The following is a 17,795-nucleotide window of genomic DNA, read 5'->3' as shown; positions in this document are numbered from 1 at the left end:
ATTATTTATTATATAGCAATATACCTATTTCCTAAAGTGTTTGTCACTTATGGTGGGAAGTGTCGGCGCTACATAGCGCTCATTTCTTTGTTGAAGAGTAAGGGTATTTACAGGAAAACTCAGACCGAGTTCTTCCATTTAGGCTACCAAAAAGTGAGCCATTTCTTATTGAAGGATCCTTTTTCCATATGATACCAAAGACTGCGCACCCCCTCCCCCTCCCCCCTTGGCAGAGAGCCCAAAAATTCGCACCGCTCCCATAAATATATAGATTTAGGCACTGCCCTTAGATTTAGGCACTGCCTATATTTTTTTTCCAATAATCGGACAGACGGACATCGTGTCACGAAAACTCGAGTCGATGGGTTACCAATATTTGCTATCATATTTTTCTTTTATACCACTTTTTCTTAGGTAAGGGGCTCCGCTCACGCGGCGCTTCGCGCGTGGGAAATCCGCTAAAAATAAACTCTCCTCGAATTAGGAGAAAGTCAGCGTTGTACAACATAGCGTAATGAAAACCAATCAGAATGGCAAATCGTTCCGTTACCACTCCCACTTCGGGCATTCTTCCAAAAAACTCGGAAAGCTTTTCTGCACTGCACCTAGGGGCATGTTGAAATTAATTTATTTCCGCAAGATATCAGAAGAAGATTAAAATAATTCTAAAATATGCCACGATGTGATCCAGAAATAGGAAGTACATAGTGCTTTCTTATAATATCCCTTGGCAGAATCGGATAGTCCAACATAGTAGTATAATTCTAATCACATAATCAGAGTAATGAACTTTAATCAACCTTCCGTTTCTCTCAGAGGTCTGCAGACGTGACAAGTTCTGCAGGATCTGACGCACTCTCTCTGTTATCATTTGCCCTGAGAGTAGAGTCTCGATGGAAAAGGTCGCAGAGTTGTTTACAAGTTTCTCAAACCGCACTTTTTGAGAGAGCCTTGGATTAAAAATGCAATAAGCTGACAGCAGTGGAACCCCTGGACAGTATCTAATCAGCTTAGAGTAGGTTTAAAGTGGATTATTCATGAATAAATAAATGAGTTCATGTGTGAACCCCGTAGGGTCTTTTCCTTAAACTCTTGGAATAACTTTAGCTTATTTAGCACTTATACACGCTAATGTCTTCGTTCTTTTGTGCTGGCTTGGCTACGACACTTTGACTATTAACACTTTCACAGGTTTAAGAAAACAGCTTTACCGTTATCTACTATTATCGCTTGTGACTATTTTTCTATCTTTTATCAATAAAAAGAAGAAATTAATTAAACAAAGGATTAGCAAAAAGCATTTATGGATCTATTCCTTAGCTTACACTGTGCAAAGGTATACTTTTACGGGTACTTTTGCCCCTGGGGTACGAACAGGGAGGTGGTACGGGTACCCACAACTATTATTAATATTATTTGCAGAACAAGTACGTGCCAGCACTCAAGCTTTATTTCCTCACCTGTCTCAGTTGGTATAAGTCTCAGCTTAAAATGTAAAGATAATCGTTTTTATATACAGAAAGGCGACAGGAAAAATTTCCAGCGGCTAAACCAGCTTAGAATGGCAAAAAAATGGCGGGCTTGTGCATCAGCAACGTCAAACTACTGTTTTATTTTCAAATCAGAATATTCATTTCAACTAATATTTCGCTCATGCAAACTCTGTAATAAACCTACACTCGCCGTAAGCCTGGGCTACCTGTGGTGTCATCTACTTCATATACCATTACCGTCCGATAAAATACACAAAACCCCCTTAAAAATGACATCTTTTTTATAAATAGATAATAATAAATAAATAAATGTAGTAGTCAGGATAAAAAGGTGTACCCTTCAGACAACCGTGCGGGAAAAACGATTGTTTTCGATAAATAAATATAAGCATGGGCTATTCAAAACGAATTTCACAAACCGAGCAAAGAGGGCGAAAAAATTGGTGTAAATGAATAAAATCGTACACAAATGAAAAACTCAATTGCTAAGACTTGCGATTTAACTTCTCAGCTTGGAAACCAGTAAATTCGACAATTTCCACAATTTAGACAAGATAAATGTTCTCGCGTCAAAACACTGAATAACGCATTTTCAGTCAGAGGCGTGTCCTGAGCTGCTTTGTGATTGGTTCATTTCGATCCGAAACTGAATAATGCTCGAAATGAATTCGCATATATAGACATGTAGTTAATATTTCAAAAAAGGTCTGAGAAAAACTATTTTTTCCTAAAACGAATTGTTAGCTGATAGCTTTTACGACCGAGATTCTGATTCCTTTGTCCATTTACTACTACTGGGTGAAAGTTGTGCGAGCAATGTCATAAATGACCAATAAAATGTCCGTTGACAACCAAAACAATACCGGCATTAGAAAATGCAAACACGAAAATAAAATTACCGGCATGAAGGTGTCAACTTTCATGCCGGTAATTTCTTTCTTTCTTTATTCGTACTTCCCATATTTGGTAAGTTCAAATATTTTCCTTTCGAGAAACGCCAAATCATCAATTCTTAACATTCTGTAAATTCTTCTATTTGTTTATAATATTTGTTTATGATCCAGGAATTAAAAAAGTTTTTCAAATTCTGACACAGGGATCTCTAAAAATCCCCCATATCATCCCATGGCTGATAATCGCATCGAGTATTGGACCAAAACAAATGCTAGTTTATTTTTTATCTTAGTAGTAACAATTTTTCGGTTTTGCCTTGAAAGGCCCAAGCTGGAACAAGAATTTTCATTCACTCGGCAACCACACTCGAGATCAGTAGTATTCGGCAGCTTTTAAATAGTGAAGTATCTTTTCAGATTCGATACCGATCGCGATTAAACGCGACTGGGATATATCCACTATCTGGCCACTATATAACTAAAGAAAAAAGATCAAGAAATTTTTAGTGAAATAGAAAACGTTCCCTGTAAGAAAAAATGCGGTGAGCGCTAACAGCTTTTAAAATTTCCTGTCAGCCGAAAATTAAGTTGAACTTCCGGCATGGTAATACTTCCGGTCACAACACTATAAATATGAGCGCGAAGCATTGCGCGCGCTAAAAGCGAATCAAACGTCGAGAGCGCACGATGGATGAGGTGTATAAACAGGTCCCGCTGTACACCAGAGACACCAGGGCAGTTCGGTTATACTCTGCGCAAGAAATCATAATCGAGTACAGTATAACGTTAGTCGTGCTAGGGACATTTGCACTTTTCCTGTACTCGCGTGCATGGCTCAGGCATGTCTAGGGGGGAGAATCAAACGCTTGTGCAGTAAAGCTTAAACCGCTCATTTGACCCGAGTTTTCCGAGAGCGATAACGCATTGAAGAGCTGTCGTATCAAAGTCAAGTAGCGACTCGAGAACGCCATTAAACCACATCACAGAGGTAAACTCCGCAATCAAACATCTACGCAAAGAGAACACCTATCAGTTTCTTTGCCTGGATTACTAGCGATACAGCGGCGATAGAGAAGGGCGAGTAAGTGCATTGAAGTAGAGGCGATGCGGGATACCGCACGTCCGTCTCAATGTGTTGATACTCAAAAGGGGCATTACCTAAAATGTAACAGAACCACCGAGACATTCAAGACAAGGTGATATGACCTGCGAGAGAATACGAACTTGTAAATATGATTTGTAAATAAAGTACATTTATCTTCAATTAAGTCTCACTTGTTAGGTCTTCGGGGTAGACACACGCAGTCATCAAAATTTGCGAGGCTTTCTTATTGACGCAAAGGGTAGATTATCCAGTCAGATGATCTATCTTTTGTCAAAGGGCATCGGTATAATGAAGAACCGACTGGAACGCGAACTGCGGAGCCTTCAAGTGACCATTTTAAGTGAGAGTACTCACTCAGAAACACTGAGGGCAACAACTCCACATAACGGATACTCTTCAATAAGCAGACAAGCCAAAGAAAAAAAAAGGCTACATTTGAACCTCCATATAACTGACACTCTGCAAGGGAAAAAATCCTAAGCGGACAGCCTTTATACTGCGGTCACTAAAGTCTCGATTCTCTTGGCAGTTAAACTTTGACACCTTCATTAAGCAAACGCAAAAAATATTTTATAGTTTCGCTTGCTAGATCAGGATCCACACGAAGATTTTTCCTCAAATTCTTACTCGAAAAAAAAAAACACCACACGCTTATCAGGCGAGCTACAGCGAGATTAATATAAATGATAAAATGCTTGCTCCATCCTGCGCAGAGCTTTCTGTGTCGCTCCTTTCCTTTGCTGCACAGTGTATGAGGGAAAGGGAACTGCTTTCTAGATTAGAATCTTAAGGCGACGCTTTTGAAAGATTAGAAAGGTCATTGGAAACCCAGATAACCGGAAAGGTGCCGCAAAGCACGGTAATGTTTTGTTGCGTCTTTTGCCAAAAAAATACCCGATCCGCCATCTTGTTGATCTGGCTTCGCGACCACCCCTTTAAGGCTAGCCCTCCCGTTTAGGGACAACATTCCCTGGGCGCTATCTTTATGCTAATTAGGTAGTGTGCCCTTGGGGGTAGAGGAAGGGGCACCGCAGCCTCATGCGAACTGGGCCTTACAGGGGGTGGGTAAGGCAGACTCGCAATCTCCCAGAACCCAGGGTACAAAGACCGTACTTTGCCTCCGTTGGACGATAACTGTCAAACAAATTACCGGTTCCGGTGTATAATTATATCAATTTTCCATCCTTCTCTTGCATGTTAACTCTATACGAAGGACAACTGGAGATCCTACCTGGCCCAGAAAGTAACGGACGGACCATTAGAAAATCTGGTGGAGACTAGAGGGTTGTACCCCCCTCCCCCTTCCCGAAAGAACAAATAATCCTGTACAGAGAACGTGTGAAAGAATAACGTTCATGCAGCGATAATTATATGGTTACTAGTCGAGTCCAATGTACTTCAAGGGGTCAAGGTTAATACTAAGAGCCAGCTACAGGCAAAAAATAATCAATTTGTATTGCTTGTCTATCGAGATAAGCTAATACTGTCAAAACTTTTTTCTGATGACCCAGAAGACGCCAATAACTAGACTTATCTAACAAATTTTTTTATTAAAATGTCACGCAGTACCTGCGTGACGCCGCGTGTCATGGGGTGCCTGCGTAAATCGGGGGGCCCGGGGTGCCTGCGTGACGCCGGGTGTCACGGGGTGCCTGCGTGACGCCGCGTATCATGGGGTGCTTTACGTTTGCGCGACGCCGTGGAACACAGAATCGTGGTTGGCTCAAAACAGCGAGCCATAAAACGAGGTTGATCAAAATCCCCATTTGCGCTTTCCAATGCCATAAAACGTGTGTCCCATAAAATGCGTATCTACTCTCTCTCCCTCCCTCCCTCCCTCCCTCCCTCTCTTAATTATAATCACCGAATGGTAATGCGCTGTGAACAAGCAGCGTAATAGCGGTCACTCTTTTAATATTCATTTCTTTATTCTTCATCTTGCACATGGTCGAAGAATCACTATTGGGCTAGCCACACCTCGAGGGAGTCGTTGACGTTCTCCAATCCCGCTACAGCTGACAGGACGCTTTGAGTACTGCACAGGAGTCCAGGGAGGTCCCTTGTTGGATGGACATCCTACAATTTAACCACACAAACCATTTCGACATCAATTATCCTTGAAAAGCCTGCAACACAAAGCTCCCCCCCTCCCCTTTATATATAATGCTATATATAAAGACAGGACACAGCAGATACGGAAATTGAGGAAGTTTTAGATATAATAACTGTCTTATTTTGCATTTTTTAGTCTTGTTTTACTATTAAATGCCCTGTATTAGGAGACAATGATAGTGCATTATCTTACCTTGGAGCCAATGATAGTACATTATCTTACCTTTGGAGCCAATGATGGTACATTATCTTACCTTTGGAGCCAATGATAGTACATTATATTACCTTTGGAGACAATGATAGTACATTATCTTACCTTTGGAGCCAATGATAGTACATTATCTTACCTTTGGAGCCAATGATAGTGCATTATCTTACCTTTGGAGCCAATGATAGTACATTATCTTACCTTTGGAGCCAATGATAGTACATTATCTTACCTTTGGAGCCAATGATGGTACATTATCTTACCTTTGGAGCCAATGATAGTGCATTATCTTACCTTTGGAGCCAATGATGGTACATTATCTCACCTTTGGAGCCAATGATAGTGCATTATCTTACCTTTGGAGACAATGATAGTGCATAATCTTACCTTTGGAGCCAATGATAGTGCATTATCTTACCTTTGGAGCCAATGATAGTACATTATCTTACCTTTGGAGCCAATGATGGTACATTATCTTACCTTTGGAGCCAATGATAGTGCATTATCTCACCTTGGAGCCAATGATAGTACATTATCTTACCTTGGAGCCAATGATAGTGCATTATCTTACCTTGGGAGACAATGATAGTACATTATCTTACCTTGGAGCCAATGATAGTGCATTATCTTACCTTGGGAGACAATGATAGTGCATTATCTCACCTTGGAGCCAATGATAGTGCATTATCTTACCTTGGAGCCAATGATAGTGCATTATCTTACCTTGGGAGACAATGATAGTACATTATCTTACCTTGGAGCCAATGATAGTGCATTATCTTACCTTTGGAGCCAATGATAGTGCATTATCTTACCTTTGGAGCCAATGATAGTGCATTATCTTACCTTTGGAGCCAATGATAGTACAGTATCTTACCTTTGGAGCCAATGATAGTACAGTATCTTACCTTTGGAGCCAATGATAGTGCATTATCTTACCTTTGGAGCCAATGATAGTACATTATCTTACCTTTGGAGCCAATGATGGTACATTATCTTACCTTTGGAGCCAATGATAGTACATTATCTTACCTTTGGAGCCAATGATGGTACATTATCTTACCTTGGAGCCAATGATAGTACAGTATCTTACCTTTGGAGCCAATGATAGTACAGTATCTTACCTTTGGAGCCAATGATAGTGCATTATCTTACCTTTGGAGCCAATGATAGTACATTATCTTACCTTTGGAGCCAATGATGGTACATTATCTTACCTTTGGAGCCAATGATAGTACATTATCTTACCTTTGGAGCCAATGATGGTACATTATCTTACCTTTGGAGCCAATGATAGTGCATTATCTTACCTTTGGAGCCAATGATGGTACATTATCTCACCTTTGGAGCCAATGATAGTGCATTATCTTACCTTTGGAGACAATGATAGTGCATAATCTTACCTTTGGAGCCAATGATAGTGCATTATCTTACCTTTGGAGCCAATGATAGTACATTATCTTACCTTTGGAGCCAATGATGGTACATTATCTTACCTTTGGAGCCAATGATAGTGCATTATCTCACCTTGGAGCCAATGATAGTACATTATCTTACCTTGGAGCCAATGATAGTGCATTATCTTACCTTGGGAGCCAATGATAGTACATTATCTTACCTTGGAGCCAATGATAGTGCATTATCTTACCTTTGGAGCCAATGATAGTACATTATCTTACCTTTGGAGCCAATGATAGTACATTATCTTACCTTTGGAGCCAATGATAGTACATTATCTTACCTTTGGAGCCAATGATAGTGCATTATCTTACCTTTGGAGCCAATGATGGTGCATTATCTTACCTTGGGAGACAATGATAGTGCATTATCTCACCTTGGAGCCAATGATAGTGCATTATCTTACCTTGGAGCCAATGATAGTACATTATCTTACCTTTGGAGCCAATGATAGTGCATTATCTTACCTTTGGAGCCAATGATAGTACATTATCTTACCTTTGGAGCCAATGATAGTACATTATCTTACCTTTGGAGCCAATGATAGTGCATTATCTTACCTTTGGAGCCAATGATAGTGCATTATCTTACCTTTGGAGCCAATGATAGTACATTATCTTACCTTTGGAGCCAATGATAGTGCATTATCTTACCTTTGGGGCCAATGATAGTACATTATCTTCAGCACTTTTTAAGTATTCAAGATTGTAGAGAAACGTGCTGACCACCGTCAGGTCCTGTAAGAAAGTAATCCAAAAAGATTAATCAATGTATAAATATGAAGTATAAATTGTACACGTAAACTTTTTAAGCTCTAATATACTCCTTAATGGCACTGATTTCTTTTGCTCTGGCTTGCATACTACACTTTGATTATAACACTCCGAGGTTTATGAAAACCACTATAACTCTAAGTGTTTCAAGAGTATCAAGGTTTAGGTTATGCATGTAGCACCCTTTTTGTTATTCACAGCTGGAAGTATGTATGTAGTAAAAAGAGTAATCTACAGATGGAAGTACGCAAATAGAATAAAGAGTAATCCAGAATGTGCATGTACAATAATAACATGGTCATTTTTAAATTTTGACTATTAAAATAGTCATAACTATCATGTTCAATAACATAGCATTTTAAAGTCATAACTATTATGTTCAATAACATAGCATTTAATAGTCATAACTATCATGTTCAATAACATAGCATTTTAAAGTCATAACTATCATGTTCAATAACATAGCATTTTAAAGTCATAACTATCATGTTCAATAACATAGCATTTTAAAGTCATAACTATTATTCTAAAATGATGCAGCTTGTGAACACATTTATCATTTCAAAAGCTGAGATACCCACGATGCACCGTGAGTTACGACACATATCCGTATTTTTAGGCATCTTTTTAGAGTGTGATAAATATGACAATTATATGGTCAAAATGTTGAAAGAAAAATAAAAAGGACTTTTTTTGTCCCTGAGCCGAAAAAAATATTCGGGGGTCAAGAATGGAAAGTGATGTTTAATAAAACATCTGGCACAGAAGGAGAGATTGAGAGTTCCATCATAAAATCCTTTTCTAACTCGGCGAGGTCCAAAACTAAAAATATCCTATCTAATTATAACTTGCCTCAGAGTAGATGGATACTCTATGGGGGTGGTCATTCAATGAGATATACATGAGGGCTATTCAATACGAAGTGTAGGTCTTACATTTGACATCATCTTGTGTTTGTTTCCATTTTTCTTTGCCGCTTGAAGTTCATCCCTTGTTCTGAATGAATAGACGTAGTATAGTATGCACCAAATTACCCTGTTTTTGTGGGTGAGCATTAAGTACTGGGGTGATCATGGTGGCATTGAAGTGAACATGGAGGTATTGGAGTGATCATGGTGGTATTGGAGTGATCATGGTGGTATTGGAGTGATCATGGTGGTATTTGGGGTGTTATTATGGAGATATTGTAGGTGAGGAGTTTGGAACTGGGGTGAGTATGGGGGTACATGGGGTGAGTATGGGGTACTTGGGGTGAGTATGGGGGTACTGGGGTGAGTATGGGGGTACTTGGGGTGAGTATGGGGTACTTGGGGTGAGTATGGGGTACTTGGGGTGAGTATGGGGTACATGGGGTGAGTATGGGGGTACTTGGGGTGAGTATGGGGGTACTTGGGGTGAGTATGGGGTACATGGGGTGAGTATGGGGGTACTGGGGTGAGTATGGGGGTACTTGGGGTGAGTATGGAGTACATGGGGTGAGTATGGGGGTACTGGGGTGAGTATGGGGGTACTTGGGGTGAGTATGGGGGTACTTGGGGTGAGTATGGGGTACTTGGGGTGAGTATGGGGTACTTGGGGTGAGTATGGGGTACATGGGGTGAGTATGGGGGTACTTGGGGTGAGTATGGGGGTACTTGGGGTGAATATGGGGTACATGGGGTGAGTATGGGGGTACTGGGGTGAGTATGGGGGTACTTGGGGTGAGTATGGAGTACATGGGGTGAGTATGGGGGTACATGGGGTGAGTATGGGGGTACATGGGGTGAGTATGGGGTACATGGGGTGAGTATAGGGGTACTTGGGGTGAGTATGGGGGTACTTGTGGTGAGTATGGGGTACTTGGGGTGAGTATGGGGGTACTTGGGGTGAGTACGGGAGTACAAGGGGGGAGTATGGGGGTACCTGGGGGAGTATGGGGTACATGGGGTGAGTATGGGGGTACTTGGGGTGAGTATGGGGGTACATGGGGTGAGTATGGGGGTACTTGGGGTGAGTATCAGGGCATTGGGAGTACGCATGTTAAATTGGGAAGAGCATGGGGTATATGGGGGCATTTAGGTATGGGAATTTGGGGGCGTGGTAGTAATTGAGGTGAGAATAGGGGTATTGGGGATAAGTAGGGGATAAATGAGTACTACTTACTCCTACTGGGGTAAGAGAAGGGGTAATGGGGGTGAGTATAGGTTATCAGGGGTGAGCATGGAGGTTTTGGAATTGAGCAGCAAAGGTGTTATCTTTTGTTGATAACAACAGCGTGGTTATCATGCCCATCGGTGCTCAAGGGACATTGTTACCTTGCTCTTTTCTGTTGTACAGCAGCTATCTCTCTCTTCATTTTTTCAACTTTTCTGTTCACCTTTTGGAAAAAAATACGAGGTCTTAGAATGTTAATTTAGAGTTGAAGCTAGTGAGGCATATTCAGGGCTACTAAACTGCGGATATAATAATAACAAATGGGTGGTTTGAGGTTCGGGTACTTTGCTGCAAGGTGACACCTGGTGACACTGATCAAAACAAAAAATCTCTTGTTACATTTATACGATGTTTCTTTGACAAACATCAGCAAATTCAGTGTCAACTCATTGTTGACAAAAACAAGATTCAAATAAATATTAGAATAATAACGTTGAACATCTATTTTTAAATCTGATCAAATTGGTGTTTTGAACCACATAGGAGCACAGAATATCTTGTACAATTAAAGATGCATTTCAAAAGGCAAATTTATTTGCACTTCTAGGTACCTCAGAGTCCGCATATTTTAGTTTGTTGTACTCTTTTACTTGATCAATCTGAAATAAATAACAAAATTTCAATATTAGCATTGGCAAGACCACAACCAACTAAAAATAGTTTCACTTCTCATCATATTTACCATCGCCATCATCAATATTATGATACCATTGCTGCCACCTTCATCACATACATTATAATGCCAGTCATAACACCATTACTTCTACAATCATCATCACCATCAAAAACATTATGATGCCATAGTCATCACCATTACATCCACCTTCCCTCCACTACCAGCAACACCCTTATCACCACCACCACCACCATCTTCACCACAACGACCAAATTACACATGAGGTAGGTCAAGCAACTTACTGCTTCACTTAGTTCTTTTCTTATGTGAATAAAATGATCCTTGATTGCTTGTCTTGAAAAACTTGATTCAACTTCCTCCCTAAAAGATAATAACTACTTAATAACCAAGAGTGAGATAATCCCCCAGAACATCTAACTGACGCTTTGACATTTATCAGCATGACCAAACGATCAAGGTTAGTAGTTGTTTATTATATTTCATTTTTAAATGCCTTTTTTGTTCGTGAAAATTTTCTGTTGTTCAATACACAATTCTACAATACCCTCTGACTACCAATTAGCCAATCACAGCACATGTTCAGTCATTGCCATATAATAATATGTTATTTGCCCATTGAGAAACCGATAAGTAACCAGTTTAAGATTTTAAAACTCACAACAAAATTCAACAATGAGATTCCGGTATTATAAATTGTGATCCCTTAACCTACTAACCTGTGTTCAAGGCACTGTCTTTCAATATGTGTCAATGCGACATCAAGCTCTGAGATGTCAGAGATGGCAACTTTTCTTCCTTGGTCAGCATTGTACAGCCGCACCAATATTTTGTCTGCAAATGTCAAGCTATTTTAATAAGGGATATAACTTTTTATGGGCAATATCCCAGAAAACAACAGTCACACAAGAAATACACAAACAAAGAGCTTAACAAACTTAACATAAACCTGCCAGAGGTCATAAAAAATATAAGAAATCAGTGGTACTGATATATTCTATTGGAAAATAGTTACAAAGCTGATTTTGCTTTGTTATCATGACAACTGATATTCAGCATTTCTTGCTAATATACATTAAATACGATCCAACTTGGAAAATCCATGTCATGATTCTTCATGGGTGTCAAATAAATAAGCTGTATACAAAATTTCAAGTGTGATTTCAAAGATGAGATAGAAAAAAATAGTCCTCTATTTTTTTTGTCATCTTTGTGAAATGTTCTTTACAAAAATTTTACCAGCTGATTTTTCTTCATGATGCCTCTTGAATCCCTGCAGCCTTCTCTTATTGCCCTTAAGTATTGCAAGGTATAATTTATTAAAAACAGTCAATGTTGTTATAACAATGTGATGCAAAACTTAGTAATTATACACTGAAGGTATAGAGTATCTAAAAGTTGTGACTCTAGCAAATAATTATGAGAACCTTTAAAAAAGCCCAATTGAGATCAACATTTAATTCTGGTTAAAAAAAAAAACAGAAGGATTTCTAATACACCAGAGTGTTTAGTGTGATACCAGGAGTGTTCAGGATGTACAACTTTTAAAATTGGGACTATCCCGTAGTGGCTAATACATCCCTCCCTAAAAAAGATTTGGCAAAAAGAACCTTCCCTAAAAATATTCTCAATGGTTTGAAAGAAACAGTGTTAGAAGTGTGCGTTCCCACACTTGGTATGATATTGATACAATGCCAGAATGGCAAAGTACTCCACACACAACCTGGATTGTTAAACCAGGATTTTTCCATATCAAAAATGGGTAGAATTGGGCATCATAACTTACCAGCTGGTTGATCTTCTGTGTTGATCTTTCATGTTGATCGGCAATCACACTGCTATCTTGGGAGATGAGAATTGAATCTTGTGTATTACTTGGAGAATTTTGTACAGTGCTAGAAGCAATCTCAGAGAAGTCTGAAGTGATATTTGGTCTCTCACTCTGTGAGAAGTCTGATATGAGGTGTTGTCTCGCACTCTCTGAGAAGTCTGACATGTTCTGCACACTTGTACTCTTTGCGGTGCTTGGCATGGCTTGTGCACTTGGATGGTTGCTTGGAGATTGTTTGTCTGTCATGTTACCATCAGTCCTTTTTTTCTGTGTGACAGTGTCTTGTAAGACAGAGTATCGCTTCTCAGCTTGGAATATAGGGCTCAGGCATTCAGCTTGCATATCAATAGAGGAAGATGGGTGATGTACTTGCTCATTCAAAGAAGAAGACGGGTGATGTACTTGCTCATTCAAAGGGGAAGACGGGTGATGTACTTGCTCATTCAAAGGGGAAGACGGGTGATGTACTTGCTCATTCAAAGGAGAAAATTGATGAGGTACTTGCTCATTCAAAGGGAAAGATGGGTGATGTACTTGCTCATTCAAAGGGGAAGACAGGTGATGTACTTGCTCATTCAAAGGAGAAGACGGGTGACGTACTTGCTCATTCAAAGGGGAAGATGGGTGATGTACTTGCTCATTCAAAGGGGAAGACGAGTGATGTACTTCCTCATTCAAAGGAGAAGACGGGTGATGTACTTGCTCATTCAAAGGGGAAGACGAGTGATGTACTTGCTCATTCAAAGGGGAAGATGGGTGATGTACTTGCTCATTCAAAGGGGAAGACAGGTGATGTACTTGCTCATTCAAAGGAGAAGACAGGTGATGTACTTGCTCATTCAAAGGAGAAGACGGGTGATGTACTCGCTCATTCAAAGGGGAAATTAGATGAGGTACTTGCTCATTTATAGGGGAAGACAGTTGATTTGCTTGCTCATTTATAGGGGAAGACGGTTGATTTGCCTGCTCATCCATAGGGGAGTTTGTATAGCTTGGAAGAGGTATCTTTGATGCAGACCCTACAAGTTAAATTTCGATTAGTAACAGTCAATGGATGATACTCCTACTCCTATACAACTAGGCTAGAAACTCTTATCAACCTTATGAGTAAAAAGAAATCCATTTTATTTCATTCCTAGTTATCATGGTACTTAACAAACTAGGTCACCTAACATACCAGGTCACTCTAAATACCAGGTAACCTAACATACCCTTCAAGTACAGTAGGATCTTGAGGGCACAAGCCACTGTGGCTAATTTTAAGCCAAAGGAATTAGCCACAACCAAAAAGCTATAGGGAAAAATTCAATTAAAATACCTTATTGGTCTCTTTCATTTCGCCACATTAAATCCCGTGAAATTCTATTCCTACAAACTTTAATATTGCAACATACCCCTTCCGTTTTGTTTCCCTTGATTTTTTTTAAATGACGACCAAGACCAAGATGATTAACCTATTGACTCCTGGCTATTTTTGAGCTGAATTTACAAAAAACAGACTGAAAACAGATACCTCCTCCCCTATTCTGAGTTTTATACAGCCCATCAAAGTCAAACGCAGCTGCACCTAGTCAGCGATATCCAAGCTTTCTAACAGTGCTTTGCGGTCCCTACTTTTAATCCCTCATCATTGTGCTGAAGCTAGCACAAGTTGATGGTTGCTTGTATTTTTCATCAAAAATACAGCTATGAGCATATTAGGAGAGTGTCTCAGGATATCATGAAGTCTTTTGGGGCATAATTGAGTGCTTTGCTTATGGATATTTGCAAGGAAAGGTGGATTCATGATGATTTTTTTCTTGTTTGGCTTTGCCTGGATGAGAAAGTAATTTTCTAATGAATCACCACAGCTCTCCTAAATGCTGTCTTTTCTGAAACCAAATTGATTCCAAAATTGTTTACACTGCTATTCTGGGTCTGTATGACCTGGAATTGATTTGTTTGGCTTCGGGGTGAAAAGACTTATAAAAAACCATCTGACTTTGGGGAGAGGAGTGTTGACTGGCCCTCCCCTCGTGAATTTCCCCCTGGATCTCCCAGAATGCTTTGCAATACGTAAAGACATCTTCGTGGTTGTACAAGCCTTCAAGGTGTGGACATTGTGTTTTGAGGCCATGGAAATGTACCTGGAGGATCAGAATAAAGGTATATATTTGTGTCTTGAGCTGTGTTTGCTGATCTCTCTCCCTTGTGTGGTATTTTGAGCGTTTTATTGAGAGGGGTGATTCTGCTTTTCTCTCCTTGTTCGATTTGAGATTTGTCAAAGAACCTGTGCTATTATTTGGCTTAAGAGTAGATGCCAGCACCTTGGTTGGATGCATATCTGCAAGACCATTTATCCCTTAGACTGATGCCTGAGTATCTTCATCTTGTTGTGTTTATTTTGCATTTATGAATTTTTTGGGTTGTGGGTACTTTCCAAAGCCGGTACAATGTGTTTACCAACACACCCTAAAAACAATGCCTTTTTCGCAAGCTTAGGTGCATACAACAGTGTAAGCAAATTCTGCTTGATAGACAAACAAGCCTCCATTTAGTTATGGCTGATATTCTAACAGATAATTTTTTATGTTAAAACCATTGAGGAAACCACAGGGAGTCCAAATTCTATAAAGTATTTGCCTTTATAAATTCAAAGCAGCAGTGTCAACCCACTTTTGATATTTTTCCTGTATATTCACCGTCAAAGTAATCTTATCACAAAACCTTGCCTGAATCTGATGTTTTCTTGGGCATTTTTTTCTAAAAAAGCTATGCATATCATCTCTATCAATGAGTCCAGTCATGTACAAGTAAAAAAAATTCTATTTTCTAGGTTATAGATATTTACTTGCTAGAAATGGCATATATGTGATCCAGTCCACTGGTGTATCTCACAGCACAAGTCTAAAAAGGCCTAGTTATTTTGATTAACGTACCAGGTAATTTTGGTTGTGGTGTTGATGGGCAGGCAGAGGAGGGCGATGTTGGAGGGAGGTGTACATTGCCAGACAAGGGTGCTTTTGGTGCCAAAGGACTTTTTGTTTGAGATCCAGGTGCAATGACTGAAGAGCTTTCATCATCCTAAAATATCAACACAAATAACTCTGCCAATTACAGTAAACATAAAGATGTCCAAAAAAGAAGCTCCCACATAACTGTTAAACAATAACAACCACACATCATATTCAGAAAACGTTTGGGTCTCTACGACATGAAGGGCAAAAATCATGCATGCACAAACTACAAATTTGAAAAGCCTATGTAAGGTACCAGAGAAAATACAATGAGATAACAGTATTTGATGACTCGATCTACAGGAACATAACAACAATGATGGACAAAACTAGTTGTCACGTCCTTAAAAAAAGGCGGATTTCTCGATATTTATCGTTAGTCAACTAGCTTTCTTCCCAAGACAATGTCATTTAAACCCTCTTTCAATGTTGGATGTAACCGGATTGAACAACATTGTACTGGGGGGAGGGGGAAGAGAAGCGCAGGAGGACTGGGTAACATTGAGCCCCCCTTCAGCCCCCTGCAGTAAAAAATCAAAAAAGGCGACAACAGTTTTGTCCAGCATTGCAGGTGTTGCATCCTGGCCAACAAAAATTGAACCATTTTTTATTGAAGGACTGTCAAACATTTTTTTTTGTTCATAAGATATTGAAACTGGTGTTCAGTCAAGGCAATCTAATTAGTTTTATTATATTGTACCCTTATAAAATCTATATCGTAGTATGCATTGCCAGTTTGGTATATAATAGAAAATGTGCCCTTCAGGATTCCTGAACCAACGAGGAAATCCTGGCGCTTTCGAAAAATGGGGTCACTTTTCGCTCGAGAGTGCGATATTATTTACATTTAAGAGCTGGCAAAACCCCACGAAAACCCGTTGTATGGCAATAAAACTTGGTATGGTTTGTTTTCAAGTCCTAAACTACTGATATGTTGGTATAAACCCGGAAATTAAGAGTTTGATGCTATGGGCACTTTAAGATTTTTACATTGTTCAATGACAAAACTGCCATAGTACCTTAAGGAGAGACAGAGGAGAGGGGAGGGGAGGGAGGCAGAGATAAAAAAAATTCAATGTGTGTTGTGCCCCCCCCCCCCCCCCCCAATATTTAATAGCCCATGTAATACATGGATTTGGCAAAATTTGCAAAAGTCTAGTTTGGGTAATTCATCAGAAATCTAGTTTCAAACTACAATAAGAGATGAACAAACAATTTGTCGCCTCATGCGTATCCTATAGTGATGTTAGTTAGAGGTCCTGATGGATACCTCTACTAAGGGAGGGAGAGAGGGGGGTACTTTAGAGGTGATCTCTAGGTTGATTATCCTTACCTTTACTGTTTCAGCAGGCCCCGTGGAATCGGATGTTCTCCAAGTACGTACGATCTTGAACGGCCTTTTTGTTGTCTTCCGTTTGCTATCATAAATATCATAACAACAACAATGAGCATTTCGCGAAATACGGGACGCGATAACTTATCAAAACGAACGGTAGTCTTCCTAATAGGTCCCCCTCTCTTCCTATGTTATCATTTTGCTTGCTGTACTCACGATGGCCGTCGCCTCAGATTGCAAAACTCCTCGATCTCCTTGATACGATCTGATGACATCGCCATTTTGGAATTTGGCGCTAAAACTACCGCTGACCCGAATTTTAATTTCAAACCACAGGAGTCCCAGCAACTTTCAAACGAGGAGGAAACGCTTGCATCTAAATTCAGACAAGGGATCGACTATAAGAAATCAAACAAAAACAATCCCAACAAACAGCATTCATGGGAAGGTAAAAAAGAAATAAGGCCGTAAATAGTAAATCAAGTCAGTCGCAAAATCGCGAAAGTTGGCATATAGCATTGTCTATCTAGGCGGACAACCATTGTATAGAACGACGCGCGCTACCCTGGTCACCTTGACAGCACTATCTGATTGACGTGGACTTCACTCACCAATCAACGAGGCAAAAAGAAATTCTCTAGTGTATATCATAAGCATTATTATAGCTGAGCTGCTCCCCATGATCGTCTGTGTGTTGGCTGCCTGTCTTATTTTTGGGGGTCAACATCGAGCCTAGGTACTTTTAGGGGGTATCTGAGAAAAG

The 17,795-nt window shown here is 39.9% G+C and overlaps 1 protein-coding gene across 1 annotated transcript; it reads right to left on the bottom strand.

The window, feature by feature from the left end:
- Nucleotides 1-5,388: 5,388 nt before the first annotated feature.
- On the bottom strand, nt 5,389-17,380 carry LOC5504415 (sporozoite surface protein 2). The gene is made up of 12 exons (XM_048734478.1): nt 17,249-17,380; nt 17,030-17,114; nt 15,619-15,763; nt 12,656-13,719; nt 12,109-12,163; nt 11,589-11,703; nt 11,154-11,232; nt 10,787-10,834; nt 10,337-10,398; nt 8,978-9,038; nt 7,923-8,006; nt 5,389-5,567 (listed from the first exon to the last, which is right to left on the bottom strand). The coding sequence occupies exons 1-12, from the start codon at nt 17,311-17,313 to the stop codon at nt 5,451-5,453; spliced, it is 1,980 nt and encodes a 659-aa protein (XP_048590435.1). The 5' UTR covers nt 17,314-17,380; the 3' UTR covers nt 5,389-5,450.
- Between the last annotated feature and the right edge of the window lie 415 nt (nt 17,381-17,795).

Source organism: Nematostella vectensis, chromosome 11 (assembly GCF_932526225.1).
Source record: "Nematostella vectensis chromosome 11, jaNemVect1.1, whole genome shotgun sequence".
Classification (NCBI taxonomy): Eukaryota; Metazoa; Cnidaria; class Anthozoa; order Actiniaria; family Edwardsiidae; genus Nematostella; species Nematostella vectensis.
This window is presented reverse-complemented; position numbering and strand designations above follow the sequence as displayed.